This window comes from Aulonocara stuartgranti (genome assembly GCF_965226115.1).
Source record: "Aulonocara stuartgranti genome assembly, chromosome: 8".
Classification (NCBI taxonomy): Eukaryota; Metazoa; Chordata; class Actinopteri; order Cichliformes; family Cichlidae; genus Aulonocara; species Aulonocara stuartgranti.
Window position 1 is genome coordinate 20,470,181 of NC_138959.1, and position 21,208 is coordinate 20,491,388.

The 21,208-nt window shown below is 39.6% G+C and overlaps 2 protein-coding genes across 2 annotated transcripts; both read right to left on the reverse strand.

Moving 5' to 3' along the window:
* Positions 1-738: 738 nt before the first annotated feature.
* Positions 739-15,438, reverse strand: ccz1 (CCZ1 homolog, vacuolar protein trafficking and biogenesis associated). Its single transcript, XM_082544285.1, has 17 exons — positions 15,255-15,438; positions 13,696-13,771; positions 12,630-12,726; positions 12,440-12,537; positions 12,078-12,171; positions 11,854-11,934; positions 11,718-11,765; positions 9,335-9,418; positions 8,530-8,705; positions 7,863-7,944; positions 7,295-7,356; positions 4,855-4,966; positions 4,472-4,505; positions 4,188-4,305; positions 2,039-2,197; positions 1,368-1,495; positions 739-1,229 (listed from the first exon to the last, which is right to left on the reverse strand). The coding sequence occupies exons 2-17, from the start codon at positions 13,707-13,709 to the stop codon at positions 1,174-1,176; spliced, it is 1,443 nt and encodes a 480-aa protein (XP_082400411.1). The 5' UTR covers positions 13,710-13,771; positions 15,255-15,438; the 3' UTR covers positions 739-1,173.
* A 961-nt stretch (positions 15,439-16,399) lies between these two features.
* On the reverse strand, positions 16,400-19,723 carry pvalb9 (parvalbumin 9). Its single transcript, XM_082543479.1, has 5 exons — positions 19,453-19,723; positions 18,551-18,618; positions 17,926-18,058; positions 17,347-17,456; positions 16,400-16,680 (listed from the first exon to the last, which is right to left on the reverse strand). The coding sequence occupies exons 2-5, from the start codon at positions 18,609-18,611 to the stop codon at positions 16,655-16,657; spliced, it is 330 nt and encodes a 109-aa protein (XP_082399605.1). The 5' UTR covers positions 18,612-18,618; positions 19,453-19,723; the 3' UTR covers positions 16,400-16,654.
* Between the last annotated feature and the right edge of the window lie 1,485 nt (positions 19,724-21,208).

Genomic DNA, 21,208 nt, shown 5'->3' on the forward strand with positions numbered 1-21,208 from the left:
GTGTTTTAAAGGTCATTAAAAAAACCTGACTAAATATTACATTTCTAACCTCTCTGTCAACAAAACTCGCAACTGTGTTTTTAAGAGATAATATGTCATCACATTTTCTGTCCTTTTCCCCTGCAGGACAAAGGACGAAGTACAAGTTAGGATGTAGTTCAGACAAAACCAAAAGAAAAAGCTGTTCAAGCCTAATTCATGAGATTTTTTGTAAGATTTTGCTAACTACATTTCCTGTAAAAGCACCAAAAAAAGATATTACAAGCTTAATATGTCATAGGTGCCAAGAATTCAGTGCTCTCTGTTATTTACCAAGAACCACGGAACAGTAGATTTCTATGATCTCTGGCATGTTTCAAGTGCTCCAGGAGTTCATCACAAGTTAATATTTGTGTTATTCTAGCCCATCCTCATCCTTTTTATTTTTAAAGTAACTGGAATTAATTATTTTGAACAGATGTCTTTGTTATAAAATGTAAAAAAAAAACAACAACAAAGCAAAACAAAGCAAAACAGGCCACAAAAACCTAAGTAATGCTACCATCTACTCACTTACCTTCAATTAATTTGCACTGAACAGTTATCAAAGAGGTGACCCACACCTTATTATTCTTTACATTTTAATGAGTTTTCCTGACTTCAGTGACTCATGATCAGAATGATGTTGTGGAGTTTCCAAAACCTTTACTCGCTTTTGTGTCTAAAGCCAAAGAGACTTAAAATATTCAGTACACTGCAGAAAATTGGTTCTTAATTTATTTGAAGTTAGGGCAGTTGTTTACAAACCACAAATCTTTTGACATGGCATCGGAATCATCAAATAAAGCCAGAGTATGAGCATGTCAGTTTTTAAATATATTTGAAAAAGTGTCATATGTTCATTATAAAAGTGTATGAACACATTTTAATGCGAAAGAAAATTGTTTCAAATCGCTCAAGTATGTACAAAGAAAATGAAAGAAAGAAAATTACACATACAGTCAAAACCTGGATTTTTTTCTCTTTTTTTTTACACTTAATTACAGAAGAAAAATTACAATTTTTCAAGGTTAAATAAAAAAAACAAATCGATGTGAGGAATCTTTTCATTGTTATTGTTAATTTCACGATGCAATTATTGCATTACGCTGATGCTGTCAAGATACCCTGCAACAGTTTTTAGTGTCTTCACCATTAATCCAAGAAAAATATGTTGTTGAACTGCGTCGCACAAAGCCGCTTAACTTCCTCTGTAGTAAAAAAAAAAAAGAAAAAGGGGAAAAAAAAAAAAGGGTCAACGTAAGGAGAAGAGGAGATTACTGGGACAGATGGTGTACTTTTGGTAAGAATGACATACATTTGCTTTATTCCAAATAGGGGAGACGTACCGTTTACTTCGATCAGATTGGCGTTCTTCTGATTCAGGATCACGTACAGTTCTCTCTGGTCTGACTTTTTGCCGACTACCCAGTAGTCTGTCATAGCTTTTACGATGATTTCCTCATCTTCGTCAACCCTGAAAGACAGAAAGAACTACATGTTTCAAACGAAGGTGTTCACCACATTCACAGTGGGCTCTTTGTTGCTTGAGAGATCATGTAATGTACCAGAGAACATTTTAACCTACTCAAAACCCCCCAACTTATTACACTGCAGGATTGCAGTGTAATAAGTTGCTTCGAAGACGGAAAGAATGTGGATATGCAAAGATCCCAGGAGTGTCGTAATAAAACTGAAAATTACACGGCTGTGCTGAAACGCTGGGAAAATGAGTTTGTACTTGTACACATCTTCTTTGTTTGATTCTAAAATACACAACTAAAGATGGTCTAATGCTGCTGTGATCACTCTTATTATTATTATTATTATTATTATTATTATTATTTATTTTTATATAAACCAAAACTAATCAATTCTTTATCCTCTCTGGTCACCATTAGGAACACCAGCAGTACCACCTATCTTATCTGTGAACTGTCATTAGAGAACTCTCGAAGAAATGCCTGATGGCACTTAGTAAATATAGCTTAAGTTTCACTAAAGTGTCCTCTGATTTTACCTGGCAAAGTCACAATTGATATCTCCCAGGATCTTCATGAGGTCAGGATGGACAGAGGTGAGGCAAACACTGGCGGTCTTCCTCATGTGGATAGTGCTCTTCTCTGCCAGGTTCATGTGGTTGAAGTAAATGAACTTAAACTGGGGCTCCTTTTCTGGCCTGAAAGTAACAAAAGTAAGCAAAAGTTAAGCAACTTATAAAAAGTGCCGATAAAATGTTAGTATTACAAATTATCCTTTATACCTGATAGTTTAGAGAACCTGGGATTTATGACTTTAAGGTGCCAGCACAGCTTTTCAAAATCTGCATGAAATGTGTGTTACCTTGATATCCAGTAAGATCGGTTAGAGTAAGAGACAAACAAAGTTAAAGAGGCTGGGCCAGTCTCTAAAATCATACTGTTACCAAATGAAGCCTTAAACCAAGGTATCATTTTACTTATCCCTGCTTCATTGGTTACCCACGCTGTGCCAAGTTAATGAGCTGGAGTTTACTTAACAAAAGTGCCTAAACTGCATCTATGGACATGTGTGTGAATGTATTCAAATAGGTGATTTTTATACATGATGTGTGTAATTATTTACCATTGGACGAGGCCAAACCAGGACACAGACCTGAAAGCTAGCTGATAAATTTGCAGTGGCATTATTTATTGAGTGGATTCTTCACTAGGGTGATTAAAAAGGAGCCCATCAAACTGCCTCGGTCAGGTTTGGATTACCTGCCGGGCCGTGTCTGAAGCTAACTGCTGGAATTAAAGGAGCGTTGACCAGGATGCCAGTCCTTAAAGCTGTACTGCTTGAGTTACCCCTAAGTAGTGACATGATGCTACCCAGTGATAGTAAGAGTCTCATCTATCACTGCCAGCCAGGCAGAGCTAATGCTACAGGCCAATGACAAGCAAAGTGGGAAGTGTAATCACCAAGCACACAAATCAATCAGCTTTCTAGTTATAGCAGACTGACTGACAGAAACATGAATGTCATCGATACTTACAAATATGACGCACAAATGACATTAAGGTACGTTATTCTGAAAAGAGACCTGAGACCGCTCTTTTCTAGCCTCATTTTCTAATTTTGGAGTTCAGATTGCCTTTAAATATCCTCCCAGTCTTCCTGATACTGTACAAAGGCACAAGTAGAAAAAAACTATTTGATTTATTTTGAATACAGTAATGTGCAAAAGTCTCGTGTTTTTCTACCCAGGTATGCTTTGGCCTTGGGTCTGGGATCACTATCATTGCTGAAAAATGACACTGGAGCCAATCAAATACTTTCTAGATGGTATTTTATGGTGGACCAAACCTGCTGGTACTTTTCTGGATTCCATCAATTTTGGCAAGATCCCCACTGGCTGCAATGAAGCCCAAACCATGATAAAGCCTCCACCAAGCAGACACTCAGGGTTATACTGTTCACCTGACTCCTCAGTACATACTGATGAAAAGTTGAACCAAACATTTCAAATGTGGATTCATCACTCTAGTTAGTCGCCACTGATTTTCACTCCAGTTCTTTAAAAATGACTTCTTGACATCCACTTGTAAAGTTTCTCCACATTTCTTCATAACACTGCACAAAATCAAACTACTTGGTGCAAAAATACAATTTCATGCATTTCAAACTGTGTTCTCTTTGCCATTTTTGAAGATTTAACTAAGGAATTGGGAAAACGTTGATGTGTTTTTGTGGCAGGCTGCTAGTAACAAAGTATCTAAAGATGCAGTTTTATATGTTATAATATTACAAGAAAGTCTGGCTGCTTGGAAGCAAAATATAATAAATAAATAAGGGGTGGCTCAAGATTTTTGCACAATACTGTAAGCACACAAATATGTCGTAAACATATAATATTAAACTCTTGAGCTACAAACAATAAGATGTATGTCTAGTTTCTAAACCCTGGTTTTGTGTTGCAATCTTTATGTATAATTTTAAAATAAAATGAATAAATATCTGCTGTAGGTATGGCATTTTGTCCGTATCACTTTTTATATCAACAATATTTGTAATTTGCCCAGAGGTGCATCATTATGCCCTGTATTCTCTGTAAAATGAAGCTGAGGTAAGCGTAGCAGCACCACATAGAGATTAGATCAGGAACATGCCAAGCTAAAAGCTAGGAAAGAGGAGAAATTGCAACAAACCCTGATATCCTGCGGTTGATTGTGAACTGTTCACAAATATCAGAAGCCAGCAAAGTAAGCTGAGGACCCACCAAGCTGTCCAACTGCTCACAGAACTCCCTCGTCAGCTCCACAGAGGCTATTAGGAAACAGACGAGTGAACTGTCAGCTGTTACTGGACATAAGGTGAGGAAAATGTAATAATTACGTTTTATAAGAGCAGCAAAAACATCAAAATGCCGAACTGAAAAAAGCAAAATGAAAGTGAACTTTCATCATTAAACCGGGAGGGCACACACACTTACCACTGATCATAAAACAAGCTGCTGCGCTCATTGCCTGGAGATCAAAGCAGATCACTGCAGGTTAAAATCAAGGTCACACAGGCCAGGAATCACACTAATGTGCGGGATATACTTCATCATTTTAAAATTCCGCGCACTAATCCCTGAAGTCCACATCGTTTGACAGAGCAGTGGAATATATTTTATCCCAAATCTACTATTCATAAACAGAAAAAAAGGTTAAATCCCCCCCAGTCACAGATTACAAGAATCCTCCTAAAAATGAATAACAACTGCCCACTCATTTTTAATGCATTAGAAAAAAAAAAAGAATCAAAACTAAATAAATCAAGAGAAATGAAACAAGCCTGTCATGCCAGAGTGTTGCATTTAACCTACTGTACCTTGTAAACAATCAGATGCAGCTCCTCGTAGCCGTCCTCTGCAGAGACGAATATTTTTGGAAATCGGAATTTGGCCTCCGGATCTTTCAGATTTGTAGGTCCTGTCAAAAACCTGAAAAAGACAGACGCAGTGTGCCTGGGTTCATATTCACAGACCAGGTATCAAAATCAAAACAGATGATCTAATTACTCAAAACCAAATGACTGAAAATCAGAAAGCTCAATTGGTGCCTAAAACACACCAAAAAACAAAAGCACACGATGCTATTGACTCTTTACCCCTTGAAACCAGGAGTAACCCTGAGCTGAACGGTTTCTATCATATTTCAGGCCTGTTTATAGAACAACATGACTGGATGTGAGAGGGTGGTCTCTGCCAATGCAGCTTCCCTTAGAAAAACCTGGAAACTATTTTAATGGTTATCAAACCACATCTTTATTAAAATATACTGATATAAACTCGTCATTAAGGGTACAGGGGAGGTCATCAAATGTCATCTTTATGGGGGAAAGAGTTAAGAAATGAACCTGAAGAATGATGGGAATGAAAATATTAAGATATGCGTGATGCTGGGAGCACATGAGGTTTCCAAAACAGGAAAAGCTCATCCTCTGAGAAGCAGTTAAGGTATTATTTCTAATCACATTAGATTTCTATGAATCTATCTACTATCTCAACATCTGTTGGATGGATGGCCCTGAAATTGCGTAGATGTATTTGTAATCTCCGGAAGACGAAGTATTTATTTGTTTTGACTGATGTGTTATGAATCATCACAGTGCACGTTTCTCCATAATAATCAACAGTTGTAGTAAAGTAGCATATTAGCCTAAAGCCAATAATGGATGGCACCAAATCTAATCAGGAATTTACCACACAAATATGAGCTTAATGTTCTCAGGAGCAAAAACCGTTTATGCCTCTTTTGTTCACAACAGAACAACGAATTCACTGTTATATAGTTACACAGGAATTTAGAGAAACCACTTAAACTGCGGTCGTGAGTTCTCAGAACCTGCTCTTTGAGCAAAAAAAACGACAACATCACAGAACGTAAGTTTGGATAACATCATAGAAAGCTCACGGCTCTCCAACGGGAGATTGAGAGACCAGTGTTGGACAGTTAGAACAGCTTTGAAATTCATATGAGTTGTTCGCACTAAAGTAAAAAGCACCATCACTTCATGCGGATACCCTCTCGGCGCCAGCTGCGGTCGCAAGGCTGGAGCCGAACAAAAAACACCCTGATAACGACTGTGTTTAGTCTGTTCCTTCCCATTCCAAGGCCACCTGGGTTGGCTGGAAGACTGTTTACTTAGCCTAGCAGGGCAAAGGACACTGTCTCAGCTGAACTCTGGACACGCACACACATACATATACACTGATATGCACACTCATCCCCCCTCCCTTTCCAAACGCCTTCGACGCTTATTCCCTTCCGATGCTGACGGTGGATCAAGGAGACCAGCGCACGCAGGCCCGGATGCACTGTCTAAATCGGCTGTCTCTCACCCTTTACCCACCCCTGTTGCTTGTCATGTGTTTCTTTGGTGTATTTAGAGTTTTTTCATGTGCAGAGGTGTTTTTTTCTGTTCTCAAACTGGTCTCCCTGTTGGAGCTCAGTCTGGGAGGAGTTATTTTTTTCTCCTTATCTTTCCTTATGTGGTGCATTTTCCATTGTTATACCTCTCTGACCTGTCTTCCCCATGTGATGTTTGTGTAATGCATGTATGGTCAGAAGGGTAAGTCAGCGCTGGCAAAGGTCGGCAGCCTTAACCCAATTTCCTTCGGGGTCAACCTTCAGGATCAATAAAGTTTTATTGAATTGAATTGAAAATTATGTGTAACAATTTAATGTTTCCAATTAAATGCACGTCTATTGTGTAGTGTTGTCCAACAGACTCTGCAATCCTATGCAACTTCCATTACTGCAATACCTTGTCTTGATTTAAAAAACATTTCTCAGCATTTTTCAAGAAATGCTGTGTCGTCTGTCCCGTGTAATTTCAGCAAGAGTCACACTCGGACCACTGTAGCAACTTTACATCATCGTGAGACACAAGTTATTTAAGCAGCATGCAGACATAAGCTTTGGCAGGGAGGCAACACCTGAGCAAACTTTCTCCTGTTACACATGGACACGGAAACAAAATAGAAAGTTGAAACCTCTCGAGGCTGGAGTGATACTCCACCCCTTGGCTAACAGTACGGTGTGTTAGCCAAGGGAGTTACCTCGTTATCTAATTTGCTTGTCAGTGGGTCGAAATCACACATGGTGTCACACACACATGCATCTGTATCTTATCATTCATATGTGCATCCAGAACATGCCTTTTGACGTATCTGGGATGCCTTGGCCCACGAATGACATTACTCTAGTAACCGCACCACTGCAGGGGGTTGGATTAAAAGAGATGGGCGCAGGGATCATAGACTTACCTCCCATAGTGCAACAAATTTCCAGCAACTTCTGGTCTCATTGGGGAGTCCCTGCCAGCCAACTGAAACAAGCAAATACAAGAGAGTAAAATTATGGATTGTTTAGCCAATTATTTAAGTAGATCTATTATGCTTTCCTTATTTTAGGTCATATTTTCTGTCAGAAAATAATCATTATATTACTAAAGTGTCAGATATTTATATTAAACACAGCCAAAGTTTCAGATAATGGGGTCAACGTTTGTGCAAATGATCCCAGTGAGCCAAACTGCTCTAAATGCTACAGTAGCTTTGTATGTTTTAATGACGGTGGATCCTTCTATGGAAACTAACAAAACCATGGACACAGACCTGTTTTACAAATTATATAAAAAGCTTAGCATTAGCTGTACAGATTTATCAAGACAAGTTAGCCATGTTGTCATATGATATACACTATGCAATATCGTGAAGCAGTGGTCCTCTTCTCTACAGTCATGACACCTCCTTTGACCATTCCTCGATTTGCCCTTAAAATAATCTAGTGGGCTGGAGTTCTGCAGAAGTCCACTTTTTTCACTCCACCTACCTCTGGTTCTGAGTGTCTGGGGAAAAGCGAGGTGGTCAGATATTTGTACAGGATCCTCATGTCATCTTGTTCCAGCCCGCTCCTGTAAACACGACCACGATGCCAAAAATGACACCTTGTAAACGTCACATTGCACTAATGAAAAAAAAAAAAAAACTAAATGCATGGATTCATTTTTATCAGGTGTGCTGTCAAATGTGTTATGGATCACTGGATAGATATTAAGAGAAAATGCCTTACTATTTGCTGTTCAGCAGTGGCTATAAATGGGATTCAATGAGTGCTGTGCAGCAGATGCAGCTGCTTAATTTGCACAGTAATTAAATATTCCTTCCTGTTTGTCCATCTTCAGTTCACAGTGAACGATTATGCTGCTCTCAAGTAATTTCATTAGCGATCATGTAATTCCCCCTGTGCTTACACACAGAGCCGGTGGCCGACAGCACAATTAAAAACAAGTGACACGTCAGGGAGCGCATAAACCACAAAGAGGATTAACTGCTGTGTTTAGAACCACCACTGTTTACCCAGCATGCCATTATTCGTGTGCTGATGCCAGCACAGGATTTTACCTTAATACACCGGATGGCTCAGTCAAATTTGACAGATGGTGGGTTTGATGGACAAACATACAGTTTAAAGCACAGCATCAACAAGTGTTGTATACCAGATAAGTTGGTCATTATACAGGAAGGCTGTGTATTTGATCAGACTGAGGCTCTCCTCCACTCTGTTGACAAAAGACTGGATCTTCAGGTAGGTCATCTTGTCCAATGGGAAGAAGCTGATGCCTCCGAATACATCGAGCAGGTCGCAGGACTGCAAGTGGAGAGTCTGCAGATACTGGAAACCCCAGCGTGATAACACACGGACACACACAGACACAGGAGACGCAAAAAAGAAAGGGTTTAGTTTACCTGCCCACAAGTGCTTGCTTACAGTTCAATACAGAAAAGAGGATATAAGAAACTCTTTGACTTGTACCGCATTGACATTCAACCTCTGACAAGCACACCACAGCCTCTCTCTTTCTCCCCGTCTTTAGATTTCATGGTGGACAGGGAAGCCCGTGTTAATGGATGAAGGGTATTCCCTAATTAGAAATTAATTTTTAAAGCAGCTCCTTAAAAGCAATGTTCCGGCTAGTTGACAGAAGTGTGACGTGAAGACAAATAATGGGGGCAAGACAACGATCAAGACGTCAACCATGACTGCAAACATCTTACAGCTTTCCAAGAGTAACGGGAGCATTCACAAATAAACAGTGTCCCTATGACAACTGTCATCAGTGAGGGAAACCCTTGTGATAACAAGGACAGTCAGGCTCGAATGAGTTCTGTTAAAAACACACATGCCGGCATTCTAAGGGAATCATCCTGTCAAAGCAAGGTCAATATACATGCATGCATGATCTGAACTCAAAACATATCCGCCTAGCAACAAAAATGTTATGGCTTGTGAGTATTTATTACCCTGTAGAAGAATTTCTCAAGTTTCTGCATGAGCAGCTCCACTCCGCCAGCTTGCATTGCTCTGGAAAAGGTGCCATTGAAGAGCTACAGCATGAGGAAAATGAGCATTGTTAAAACATGACTTATTTTGGCATCATACAGGTATAAATTAGTAATGTGTGACACTCAAGAGCAATGATTCAACATTCCCCCCAGTAATGTAATCCTTTCATTACGTATTTCAAGCAAAATTCCCTCAACATAATGCACAGACCTGACTTCATGAGAAGTGTTACAACCGGAAAAGACCAGCACTAAATTTAAATGAAACAACAGTATTTTACTGACTCCATGTTGCCTTCTTTTTCATTTCTTCCTGTGTTTTCAGCTGATTGCAACTTTTACATTTTGTCTGTCATTTTTCTCTTATAGATTAACCTTAAAATAGTAATAATAGGAACTTAAAATACTATTTATTTCAGGAATAATTTCGGGAATTAAGAACACATCTAATAAATGAACAAAAAAAAAAAATCCCCTGCAACACTTCAGAGTACCTCTGGGGGTGCAGAGTTGAGAAACACTACTCTAGGGTGTCATTACATGGCTTTGAGCGAATAAGGTCTTTTTATTAGAATAAGCCTCCAATGCAGTAAAATACAATTTTAACACAAATGTGATAAAAGCAATGACATTTATTTTAATTACTTTACTAAACTTTAAGTCAAAGATTTCTTCATCCAGAAGATAAATGTATCACTACACACAGCAGCAGGAACCCTTTGACATTTTCTATATTTCTTAACAAGTCAAACAAATATATATTGTACTATTTCATGTCATTTCAAGAGCCGTGAAATGTGTATTTGTGAGGGGAAATGTTTGTGAACCTCTAGCATTAGTAATTTAACATTAATTACATATTTATTTAAATTATTTTAAGATTTAATAGAGTAGTCATTTGACTACAGATAGATACCGAACCCCAAGTCGTGCTCCACAATGCGTTGCTCAGAGTATGAATGTGTGTGAATGAGCCACGTTGTATAAAGCGCTTTGAGAAAGATAAGAATAGATCAGTGATATATAACAACTATTTTACTATTTACGAATCACCATTATGAAGATGGTAAGCTAGCACACACTCTAGGACGCTTTCAAATTTGCTAAGTAGCTCATCGGCAGAAGAACAATGAACAGCAACGATGTTTGTGTCAAAACTTGGTGTCCACATCTCCTCAGACCTGACATGGGCTGCCCACATTCAGGTCCAGACCAAAAAGGCTAGGCAGCGCCTGTATCACCTACGACAACTGAGGAAGTTCAGGGTCTCTCCAAAGATCCTCAGGATTTTCTATACAGGCGCTGTGGAGAGCATCCTCACACAGAACATGACATCGTGGTTTGGGAACAGCTGTGTGAAGGACCAAAAAGCTCTCCAGAGAGTGATCCGTACAGCAGAACGCTGCTGCAGGATTGCTCTCCCCCCGCTTCAGGACACCTACACCAGGAGATGCCGGACTAGAGCAGCGCAGATACTGAAGGACCCGTCCCATCCAGGCAACAAACTGTTCCAACTTCTGCAATCTGGTAGAAGGTTCCGCATCTTCCGGGCAAGGACAGAGAGACTCAAGAGGAGCTTCTATCCCCAAGCCATCCGTGCCCTAAACACACACACCCGCCCTCTCACATCATCTATAATTGACTGAGACAGGACTCTCTTCCAGACACTCTAAACCAAGGCACAATGTACATTTCAATTCCTTTAATTTTAAATATGTTTATATTGTCTATCCTGTAAAATAGTCAGATGTCTATTCATATTAATGTACAGAATTCACCTGCTTGCTGCTACTACTGCACATTCACCCAGTGTATATACTATATGTCTGTGTATATATATATATATATATATATATATATATATATATATATATATATATATATATAATGTTCTTCCTCTACACCCCCCCAAATTTTTGCACATGTCGAGGAGCGTGTCAGGCTACATTTCACTGTGTGTTATACTTGTATAACTATGCATGTGACAAATAAAGAACCTTGAACTTGAACTTGAAAACATCACCACAGCTCATCTGCACTCTGTTCAAAGTCATGCTGACAAGCGAGAATGTTTAATGACTAAATAATTTTAAAAAGGACGTTTTGATGTGAATGATAAACATTTTGTTCTGAAGAAGAGAAAAAGAAGAGACTTAAAATGGAATGCATTAAAAAAAAGTGCATTCCAGTATAAAAACCTTTTCCTCATCTGTAAAACATGATGTGTCATGGTTTGGGTCTGTGTTGCTAAATAACAACTTATCACACTGGTGGTTTAAGTGATTTTTGTGTTGTAAATGTTAAAAAGTATGGCAAATTCTAAAACCGCACTCAAACTCACCTTATACATGCTGTAGCACTGCCTTACCACTGCACCATAAACAGTATCCTACAAAAGGCAAGAGGGAAGCTAAGTACAACTGGCAATACTCAGAGATAAACAATGAAGACATACACGAATACTTTTCAGTACTCACAAGCATTTCCTCTTCCTGATATTCTACTGTAGGTGGTTTGCCATCTTTGTTTGGTTTCTCAATCATTGGATTTCGAACCACCTGAGGATGGATTTTTTTTTAATAAAACAGCACAAAGGAGCATTACAGAGTTAAGAGCAGAATGATATTTAAAATGAAGGAGACAAACTCTGGACAAAGACTAAATACTGGGAAGGTGATGTACACATAAGCTTGCAAGATACCATGACCATCCAGAAATTTTCCTCGGGCTCAAAGAAAAACTGCCGGTTCTTCTGTGTGTGCAGGGATTTAGCTGGTTTTGTTGGACAGAACGTCCTGGAACAAAGGGGATGTGACAGTGAAGAAGGGCGACACACCCAAACAACACGCACGGCTCTTAAATTTCTGTCTGTATTTACACTAGATATTTATCAGTGTGCATCTGACCACTTATTGCAACATTTCCCTTTTCTATTGTGCTTCAGGCTTCCTTTTGCTTCATCACAGCTACAAACGCTTAAATTTATGCTCAAAGTACAGATAAATAGACTGCAAATACAGCCATGATGCTGCTGCAGTAATATATACACCATAATACTGATACCTGGTGAATTGCACAATGGCCTCACAAAGGCCGACATTTCGGATCTTCTCGTTCTTCTCAACATCACTGGGGTGGTAAAACAGAATCTTTTTCTCTTCCTAAAACAAAAATATTTGCATTAGGCATGCTTTTTTCATCTAAAGGCTAAAAAGGTTTGCATAAGAACTCTTTATCAGGGAGTCTCACTCACCTCTCCTTCTCGAGGTCCAAACGTGGGGTTGTAAATGAAAAAACTGAGTAAAGATGGTGTGTACTGTTTCTCTTGCATTCCTGAGGCCATTTTGGGGCTGTGGCACACAAAGAGAAAGGTGACATACCTCTAGACTCCATCCAAGTTGCTCTTATGTAATACTTAGACTTGGACCTTTTATTGTCATTGTGCACTTTTTTGCACAGCGAAATTGGGTAGCAAGACCACAAAGGTGCAAAAGTAAAGAAAATAATATACAAAGAAGAAAAAGCAGTATATTTCATATTTTCATATATATATATATATATATTTACATATATATAAATACACATACATGTGTGTGTGTGTGTGTGTGTGTGTGTGTGTGTGTGTGTGTGTGTGTGTGTGTGTGTGATTAAACTAAATATGGGGGTGCACATAAGTGGTCTGCAGGTGCACATTCGCTAACAAAATAAAAGATGTGCATCAGATAAGAAGTTGCAACGCCAGTTTGCGTACATAAGATTTTCTGGAGGAGGACAGACCTTTGACTAGAACTCTTGAAGATGTCGAAGAAGCAAGCTCCTTTAAGCAATTACTTTGGTGGTCCTCCACCTCCAAAGAAATGCCAGAAAGAGTCCGAACCGCAAAAGAAGTGCGTATACTCGGAAACGTGGTTGCAGGAGGTGAACTGGCTTCAAACAAATGATGAACGCACACAGATGTAGTGCAGAATATGCTGTGAAAATCCCACTCTAGCGGACAAAAACAGTGGCTTTTATATGTACGCAAATGCGCATTGCAACTTCTTATCTGGTGCGCGTCTTTTATTTTGACAACGAATGCGCACCTGCGAACCACGTATGTGCACCCCTGACTATACACGGTGTATGTAGAAACACTGAAACAGAAGCAGTGTGGGGGTGTATACAAGGGCAGTAATATAATATAATAAATAAATAAGGGTGGAGGGGCTATGATCATTTAGGATGGGAATGGTAAGGTCACAGAGACCAAAACATTGCATAGGGGCCAAAATACTGCATGGAAAAAGGGAAGACCAAAATATTCAGTCACCTAAACTCACCTGATCATCAGCATTAGTGTAACTTGTGTCTGCCTTTCCTTTGCTCCAGTGGCCGTTTGGTTAGCATGCCGTGTTCCTACAAAACAAAGACAACAACATCCAGTTATATAGTGACACAAATCCATTGGTAATAATACACTACTGGTAAGGTACACATTTTAAAAGGCGCTGGAAACATTCCTAAGAAATTCTGGCCAATACTGACATGATAGCATCACACAGTTGCTGCAGACTTGTTGCCTACACATACATGGTGGGAATCTCTCACTCCATTAGTTCTCTATTTCACTGAGATCTAAAGATTGCGCTTACTGTACTTAAATGGCCTCCACAGAGTATTTTCTGTTACCCTGCTGGAAGAAGCCATCAGAAGATGGCTACACTGTTGTCATAAAGTAATGAACATGGTCAGCAAGAATGCTACAGTAGACTGTAGTGTTTAAGCAATGGTCGAGGGGCAAAGAGAGTGCCAAGACAATATTCCACCCACCATTACACCATCAATAGCAACCTGAACTGTTGATACAAAGCATGTTGTTTACACCAAAATCTAAGCCTACCCTCTGAATGATGCAGGAGAAATCAAAATTTAGGCGAGCATGTGTGAACTGCAGCGTCAATTTCCTGTTCTTAGTTGACAGTAGTGGTACCCGGTGTGGTCTTCTGCTGCTGTAGCCCCCAATTCAAGCTTTGGCGTGTCATGCCTTCAAAAATGCTCTTCTGCATACCTTGGTTGTAAACTAGTGGTTATTTGTATAAGTTTGCCTTTCTATCACCTAGAAACATTCCCCTCTGCCATCAACAAGTCATTTTAATTCCAAAATTGGATGCTCACTGGATATTTTCGCTTTCCCTGGAAACCCTAGAGACGGTGGATCAGCAGTTTCTGAAATGCTCAGAACAGCTTGTCTGGCATCAACAACGATGCTGCGTTCAAAGCCACTTAAAATCATCTTTCTTTTCCATTCTAATTTTCAGTTTGAACTTCAGCAGGTCGTCTTGATCATGTCTACGTGTCTAAATGCACTGAACTGCTGCCATGCGATTTGCTTATTAGATATTTGCATTTAAAAGTTAGCAGCCATGTTGCTGTGTATAATAATAAAACGGTGTACCAGTTTTTGACCATTTTGGTTAAAGTTAGAGGCACTAGGTCACGCAAGGTAAAATTTTAGCAGTTCACTTCATTTACTGGAGATAAAAGTGATATAGTTCAGACGCTTACACCTCTACATTTAAGGGGTGTGTTTGTTTTCTACTCGTTTTACATTTTGTCATTATTGTCTCGTACACATACGGTACTGCAAATGAAATGCTACTACTGTACTTTAGCCGGCAGAGAGAAATACTTGGATATTTTTATACAATATGTGTTATAATAAACTACAAAACAAACACATAAGGAAATTTATGTGATTGTGTACTACTATTGACAAACATCCAGTCAGCGACCAGCCGGAGTCACTCAGAGCAGCTAGCTTGTTAGCTTGGCTCTGCTAGCTGTAGGCTTGTGTTGGCTGTCGGAGGAACCGTCAGTGAACCGTGACAGTAACACTCACCTTACAGAAGATAAACACAACACGTCCATGTACTCGCTGATACAGACAGTGAAAATTAAAAGAACTAATGCGTAAATGGTGTTAATGGGAAGCGAAGCCGCTTGCATTCTACTTCACATCCTTAACTTCCTGCTTTTAGTTATGAGGTGCTACAAGCTCAGTCGCTCGGGTCAAACCGCTTTCAAACAAAGTTTCCTACTCTCCAAATAGGGGGTTCAAATGATCTGTGGGGTGCTCCAGTTTAACTGACCACAACACGTTTTGCTGAGTAAGCATACTGCTGTGCAATAATATTACAGAATTAGAATTTTTAAATACATAATAGCAAGATACAAAGTTTGTCTTTTTCGTTTTAAAATGTTTTTTTTTTTCTTAATTTGCACCCTTTATATCTTATCTTTATATAAAATTAAATCTTTAAAACATACATTTCTTAATTACGGACATTTCAGGTTATAAATGATGAATAGTACAGTTGATACTTAGGAATTAGTGCCACCAAAACATGCCTGCACCCAGACTGTTTTTCTTTTGATTCTCCAGTAAAGCTGTCTGTGAAGGTTCTCAGTCATCCAGGTCATCGTAGTCAAAGGAGCTTGCAAAGAAAAGCGTCTGGACTTATTTTGATTGCTTGAAGACGTTTCACCTCTCATGAACTGAAGAAGCTTCTCGGATGAGAGGTGAAACGTCTTCAAGCAACTTAAAGAAGTCCAGATGCTTTTCTTTGCAAGCTCCTTTGACCTCCAGTAAAGCTGTAATCTTGTGTGTATTTGTTTTTGATTTAGACTGCCATTTATATGTTGTGTTTCGGGTCTTACCGACAACAATGTGCTTTACACTACAAGTTGTGTCCAAATATTTACATATATCCATTTTATTCTATAAATTTAAGCTTCTTTATCTTCCTTTTTTCTACACCTACAGCCAAATAATCTAACAGGCATGTCTTCTGGACTTTGAGCAACACATGGAGAGGCCTTTTCTGTAACAAAGGCTGACATTTGACAGGGAAATTTAGACCCACAAACGTCTTGATATGATGCACCAGTGCTAAGCACTGCTTTATGTATAACTTTATCATCAAAGCATACTAAACACCATAATATGAGTTCGTTTAATATATACACAGTCAGTTCACAAGTGTGTGTGTTTCCACATGTTTATTTACCACATTCATTGTCAGGGGGGAATGCTACAGACGAGAAACCACATACCAATATAATGAAAAGAGACATTAAGTTGTGATGCCTTTAAAATAAAAAAAAGGCCTTTTTTAAAGCAATTTGTGCACACAGACATTAATAGAAAACATATTTAATCCCTGGAAGTGGATCAGAAGACTCCAGATGTGGGAAAGTGACCAAAGGACCTGAATGCTTGAACTTTTTTCATCTGAAAACTCAGGATAGGACCATGGATTGGAATTCTGGGGAAAAGAATAAACAAATAAAGGAATACTCAGAATTAATCATAGCTCTGCATGTGCCACGTGACAAAAATCAAGAAAACAAGCAAATCTAAATCTTGTGTCAATTCCCTTCAGGATTAGGGAAGAGCTGGTAAATAAACAATAAACACAGACTAAAGCGGTCCATTTTGGATCGCCTAAATCCTTCATCCTATTAACTAAGACAACTTTTTTGTTTGCAAATGGATAATGGGTAAAACTGGGGCAAATGATCGAGCATGATGATGACCTTAATATCAACATGTGTGGTTCACACATGGCATAATGGTTAAATAGGGATCAGAAAATACACCAATGAAACATTCCCAGGATTTCAACATTATAGAAAAACAATACCTTCTCTCACCTCATAGATGTATAGTGCATTTAAGGTTTTCTGATGTTTTCTGATTCTTTGTGAAAGACACCCCCCCCCCCTCCCACACACACACACACACACACACACACACACACACACACACACACACACACACACACACACACACACTAAATCTCATATATCACCCAGTTCGTCTCTTTTGGCACAGCCTGTGTTGGTTCATTTCCACCAGCTGAGTCTTAATCCAACTAATAAGATCATTTCTGCCCACATGCTGATTTTTTTGTGAGAAACCAGATACCAACCGTCTACTCCAATTTTGCCATCGCTGTCATCATCAGCTGCTGAGATGAAGCTCTTGGTTTCTGCGTCAGTCAGTGTCCGTGCACTGGGGATAAACCGCTGCAGAAAAAACCTAGACGCACACACACAATGCAACACAATGATATTTATCCATGACTGATATTTATGGATGACAATATACGGCATGTTTTAAAAACAGAAAATAATAAGAACATGGAGAAAGACACCACTTCCTAAACTGGACTGCACAAGTCAAACCTCTTATCAAAAAAAGGATGAATTGTGTAACAGAAATGAAATGAAAACACCACTCACAGTGGATTACTGCGAGACAGCTTAACATTCATCACAGTAATAGAGTACTACTGTGTGATTTAATGTACCGAGCCTCCTTCTTTCTTTTTTTCTTTCTATCAGAGAAATAATACGAGATAGATTCACATTAAATATGAAGCCACACCGCACTGGGTCAGTTAGTTGACGGAGTAAATCCAGGTAGAGGAACAAAAGTGCATATTGAAAAGAAAAGACTAAGATTCAGCGCCTCTGGGAGAGCAGACACCCCGTATCCTTTTACGCACTTGAGCTCAGAGTGCTCGATGTAGCCGCTGTTGTCCTCGTCGAGGATCTGGAACACATCTTTGACCTCCTTGGGTGTCTTTGAGGACAGGCCGCACAGCTTAAAGAACTTCTTGTAGCAGAAAGTGTCCGGAGCTGAAAGCATACAAATGTTGAAAAAAAGAGAAACAAATACAGAAACGGAGCTGACCCGTGAGGTTCACCGGGCCGGGAGGTGATGTGGAGATTAAAACGGCATGTGTCTGCAGCGACGGAGGGAGGGATTTTCCTCTTCCCTCCCCCCCTTTTTTTCTTTCTTTTTTTAAACTTTTAAAGCCAGCAGCCATGCCCCCACAAATATAAAAAACAGAGAAGATTATTAAAACCCCCTTTTTAAAGTAAATAAATAAATAAATTCCGATTTAAAGCGGGTGCGACTTTAGTAGCGAGGACACTGTACAATATTGAAAAGCTGTGGAGAAGATTATGCACCTTTCTGCAAAAACAAAAACAAAACCAAAGAACTCGACTACAGCAACCGTTTATTCGGCATTTAATGTATTTTATTTTGCATATAAGTCATACAACCGTCATAACTGATCATGTTTAGTTATTGTGTGGTCCAGTGTGCATAAGTTGACATCCTACCTTCACAGTCCTTAATGGCATTTTGGATGTCGTCAGCGGAAAGAATGGATGTGAGTGACATGTTGGTCCTGCAAAATAGAAGAAAAGTCTTAAAGAAACACACATAGGTCTGTATTTTTCTTTTTTCTAATGATCTTAACCTACATTTGGCTGTTTGATATCCTCTCAGCCCACTTTTGTATCACACTGGATTACCTTTTTTAATATCTGTAGTGGTATCTAGGTTAATATCATCATCCCATAAGACCTCAGGTTATGAGTTTTTGATGAGTGGGCTTCATGTGTTTTATGTACAATCTCTATTTTATCAAAAAACTCCAAACATATTTTCTGTCTTATCGTTGATGCCAGGTTAATTGTGCTTTTTGATTGGATCTCCCCTGCGAGCTTGTTAATGGGCTTTTTTTTTTTTTGGCCTTGTTTGAAGTGCTTAATTGGCTCTGTGCAAAAATAATTGGCACTTAGGGACTTTACAAGAAAAAAAATCAACAGAGGGAGGGAAGGAGTAAAATTTGTGATACTTAAACTTCCATTTCAGAACGAATAAAAAAGAGAACTAGGAAAAGTTTAAACACCCTCCCCTGAGCGCTAGACAGCTTGCTGTCTTTAAACAAAAAATAAACGTAGATAAAAAATGATCTGCAAGTTTTTATCAGGTTGTTTTAGGGGAATCTGTTAAAAGCATGAGCAGAAACAGCCCGAACCTGTATTTTGGTCAAAAATCTCACCTTTCTGTCATGTTTGGAGGAATTAAGCAGTGCTAGACGAATTTAAAACTTTCGTCACGTCCCTGAAAAAGTAACCCAAATAGTCTAAAGGCTGTGCCACTGCACCAACAGACCACACCAGACAGATACCACACCTGTACTGAGAGTTTACCTGTGCAGCTGTGGGCTACTCACCGCAGTTGCCTCGGTCCGGGTCCAAAAGCAGCAGCAGCAGCAGCAGCAAATAAGACTCTTTGGTGGCTGCCGACAGCTGGCTCTGCCTTATATACGACGAGTGCGATGCTTGAGTTTCCAATCTGTCCGAGGATCAAATTCTCCCGCAGCCAGCCGCCTCCGTCTCGTGTTCCTCACCCGCTCACCTGTCCAATTAACCTATACGGTTTATATCCGCTGCACATTCTCCTACTCTCTCTCCCTTTCCCCCGTTACTCATATGGCAGCGTGTGGTTCGTCCAATCAACTTTCTCCCCCTGTGTTACACTGCTCTCCCTCTCTCCCCCTCCCTTACATTTTCCCCATCCCATCTCTTCTCTTCTCTCTCTCTCTCCCTGCAGGTGCATTTGAAACCTTAAAAGTATCCAATAATCAGTCTGGCATCATTTCTTTGTTTTGTTTTGTTTCTTTAATGAAGAGTCTCTTTGATTTGGATGACTCAAGCAGGTCGTAATTTATCAGAAATACTCCATTACGCATGCTCTGATAGTAAAAATTCAGAAGTCAAAACCTCAGTGTTTGTTGCAAGTGAGCCATCAACCTGCCTAACAAGTTAACATGAAGATTACAAGTTTCTTTAGTGAGAATTTAGATATATGCATATCATTTGTTACTGTCAGAGGTTTTGAAGCTCTCACTCATGCACCTGTGCTAAAAGGTGAGAGGCTGGGTGGGGCCTGTGCTGAAGAGCCTGCTGGCAGCCTGCCACTCTAAACTGATGAATTTGTTTCCTGCAAAGGGGGAAGCCTTCCAAACTATCTGACGCAGCAGCGTCTCTGGTGAATCCAGTCAGCACTAATGGCTTTAGGAAAGAGGGGGGGACGGGTGCTTTCTGTAACTAGAACCAGGGGGAATAAATCTAATTATTTTTTTCAAACTTTCAATTGCTGCAAATCTCTGACTTAACACTTTGCAAGTAACAGCATTTTCATCAGTCTCACCTACTTGTTACACAAAAAGATGAACTATTTACCCCAAGAGTAACTCCACCTCTTTATCTCCAAGCCTCGACGTTTGCAACTTTAACCATCAAGCATCTGAAAACCCTCTTTGTATTTATTTATTTTAAATGGCGACACCTTGTGGTTGCTTACTATTATTGCGATTATCAATCAAGTTTTGCTCTTGTATGTTGTTGTTGGTTTTTCTCCCACTTTGGAAGGGAGGTGGAATTTAAGCATTACCAGATACTGTAAGAGATAAGAGCTGGATTATGTAGAGCAGGAGTCAGGTGTGTGTCAGCGTATTAGTGAATCTAGATTAAGAGGTTATGTAAGTCTCACATCAGCACAGCTGGACGTACTTGTAATGCATTAATAGTGCAAAAGTCAATTAAAAAAAAAATGCATTTAAGCAACCAAAACAGGACCTTACACCTCACACAAATCAAAAACTGAGCGCATTATAGTGGAAAATTTTGCATATACAGTATGTGCACTCAACTGGTCTGCTTCAACAGGCTTATTTGGTCTGATATAACTACTGGCACTTAATAAATAATAGATATCCATCCATCCATCTTCATCCGCTTATCCGAGGTCGGGTCGCGGGGGTAGCAGCCTAAGCAAAGAGGTCCAGACCTCCCTCTCCCCAGCCACCTCCTCCAGCTTGTCCGGGGGAATACCAAGGCGTTCCCAGGCCAGCCGAGAGATATAATCTCTCCAGCGTGTCCTGGGTCTGCCCCGGGGCCTCCTCCCGGTGGGACATGCCTGGAACA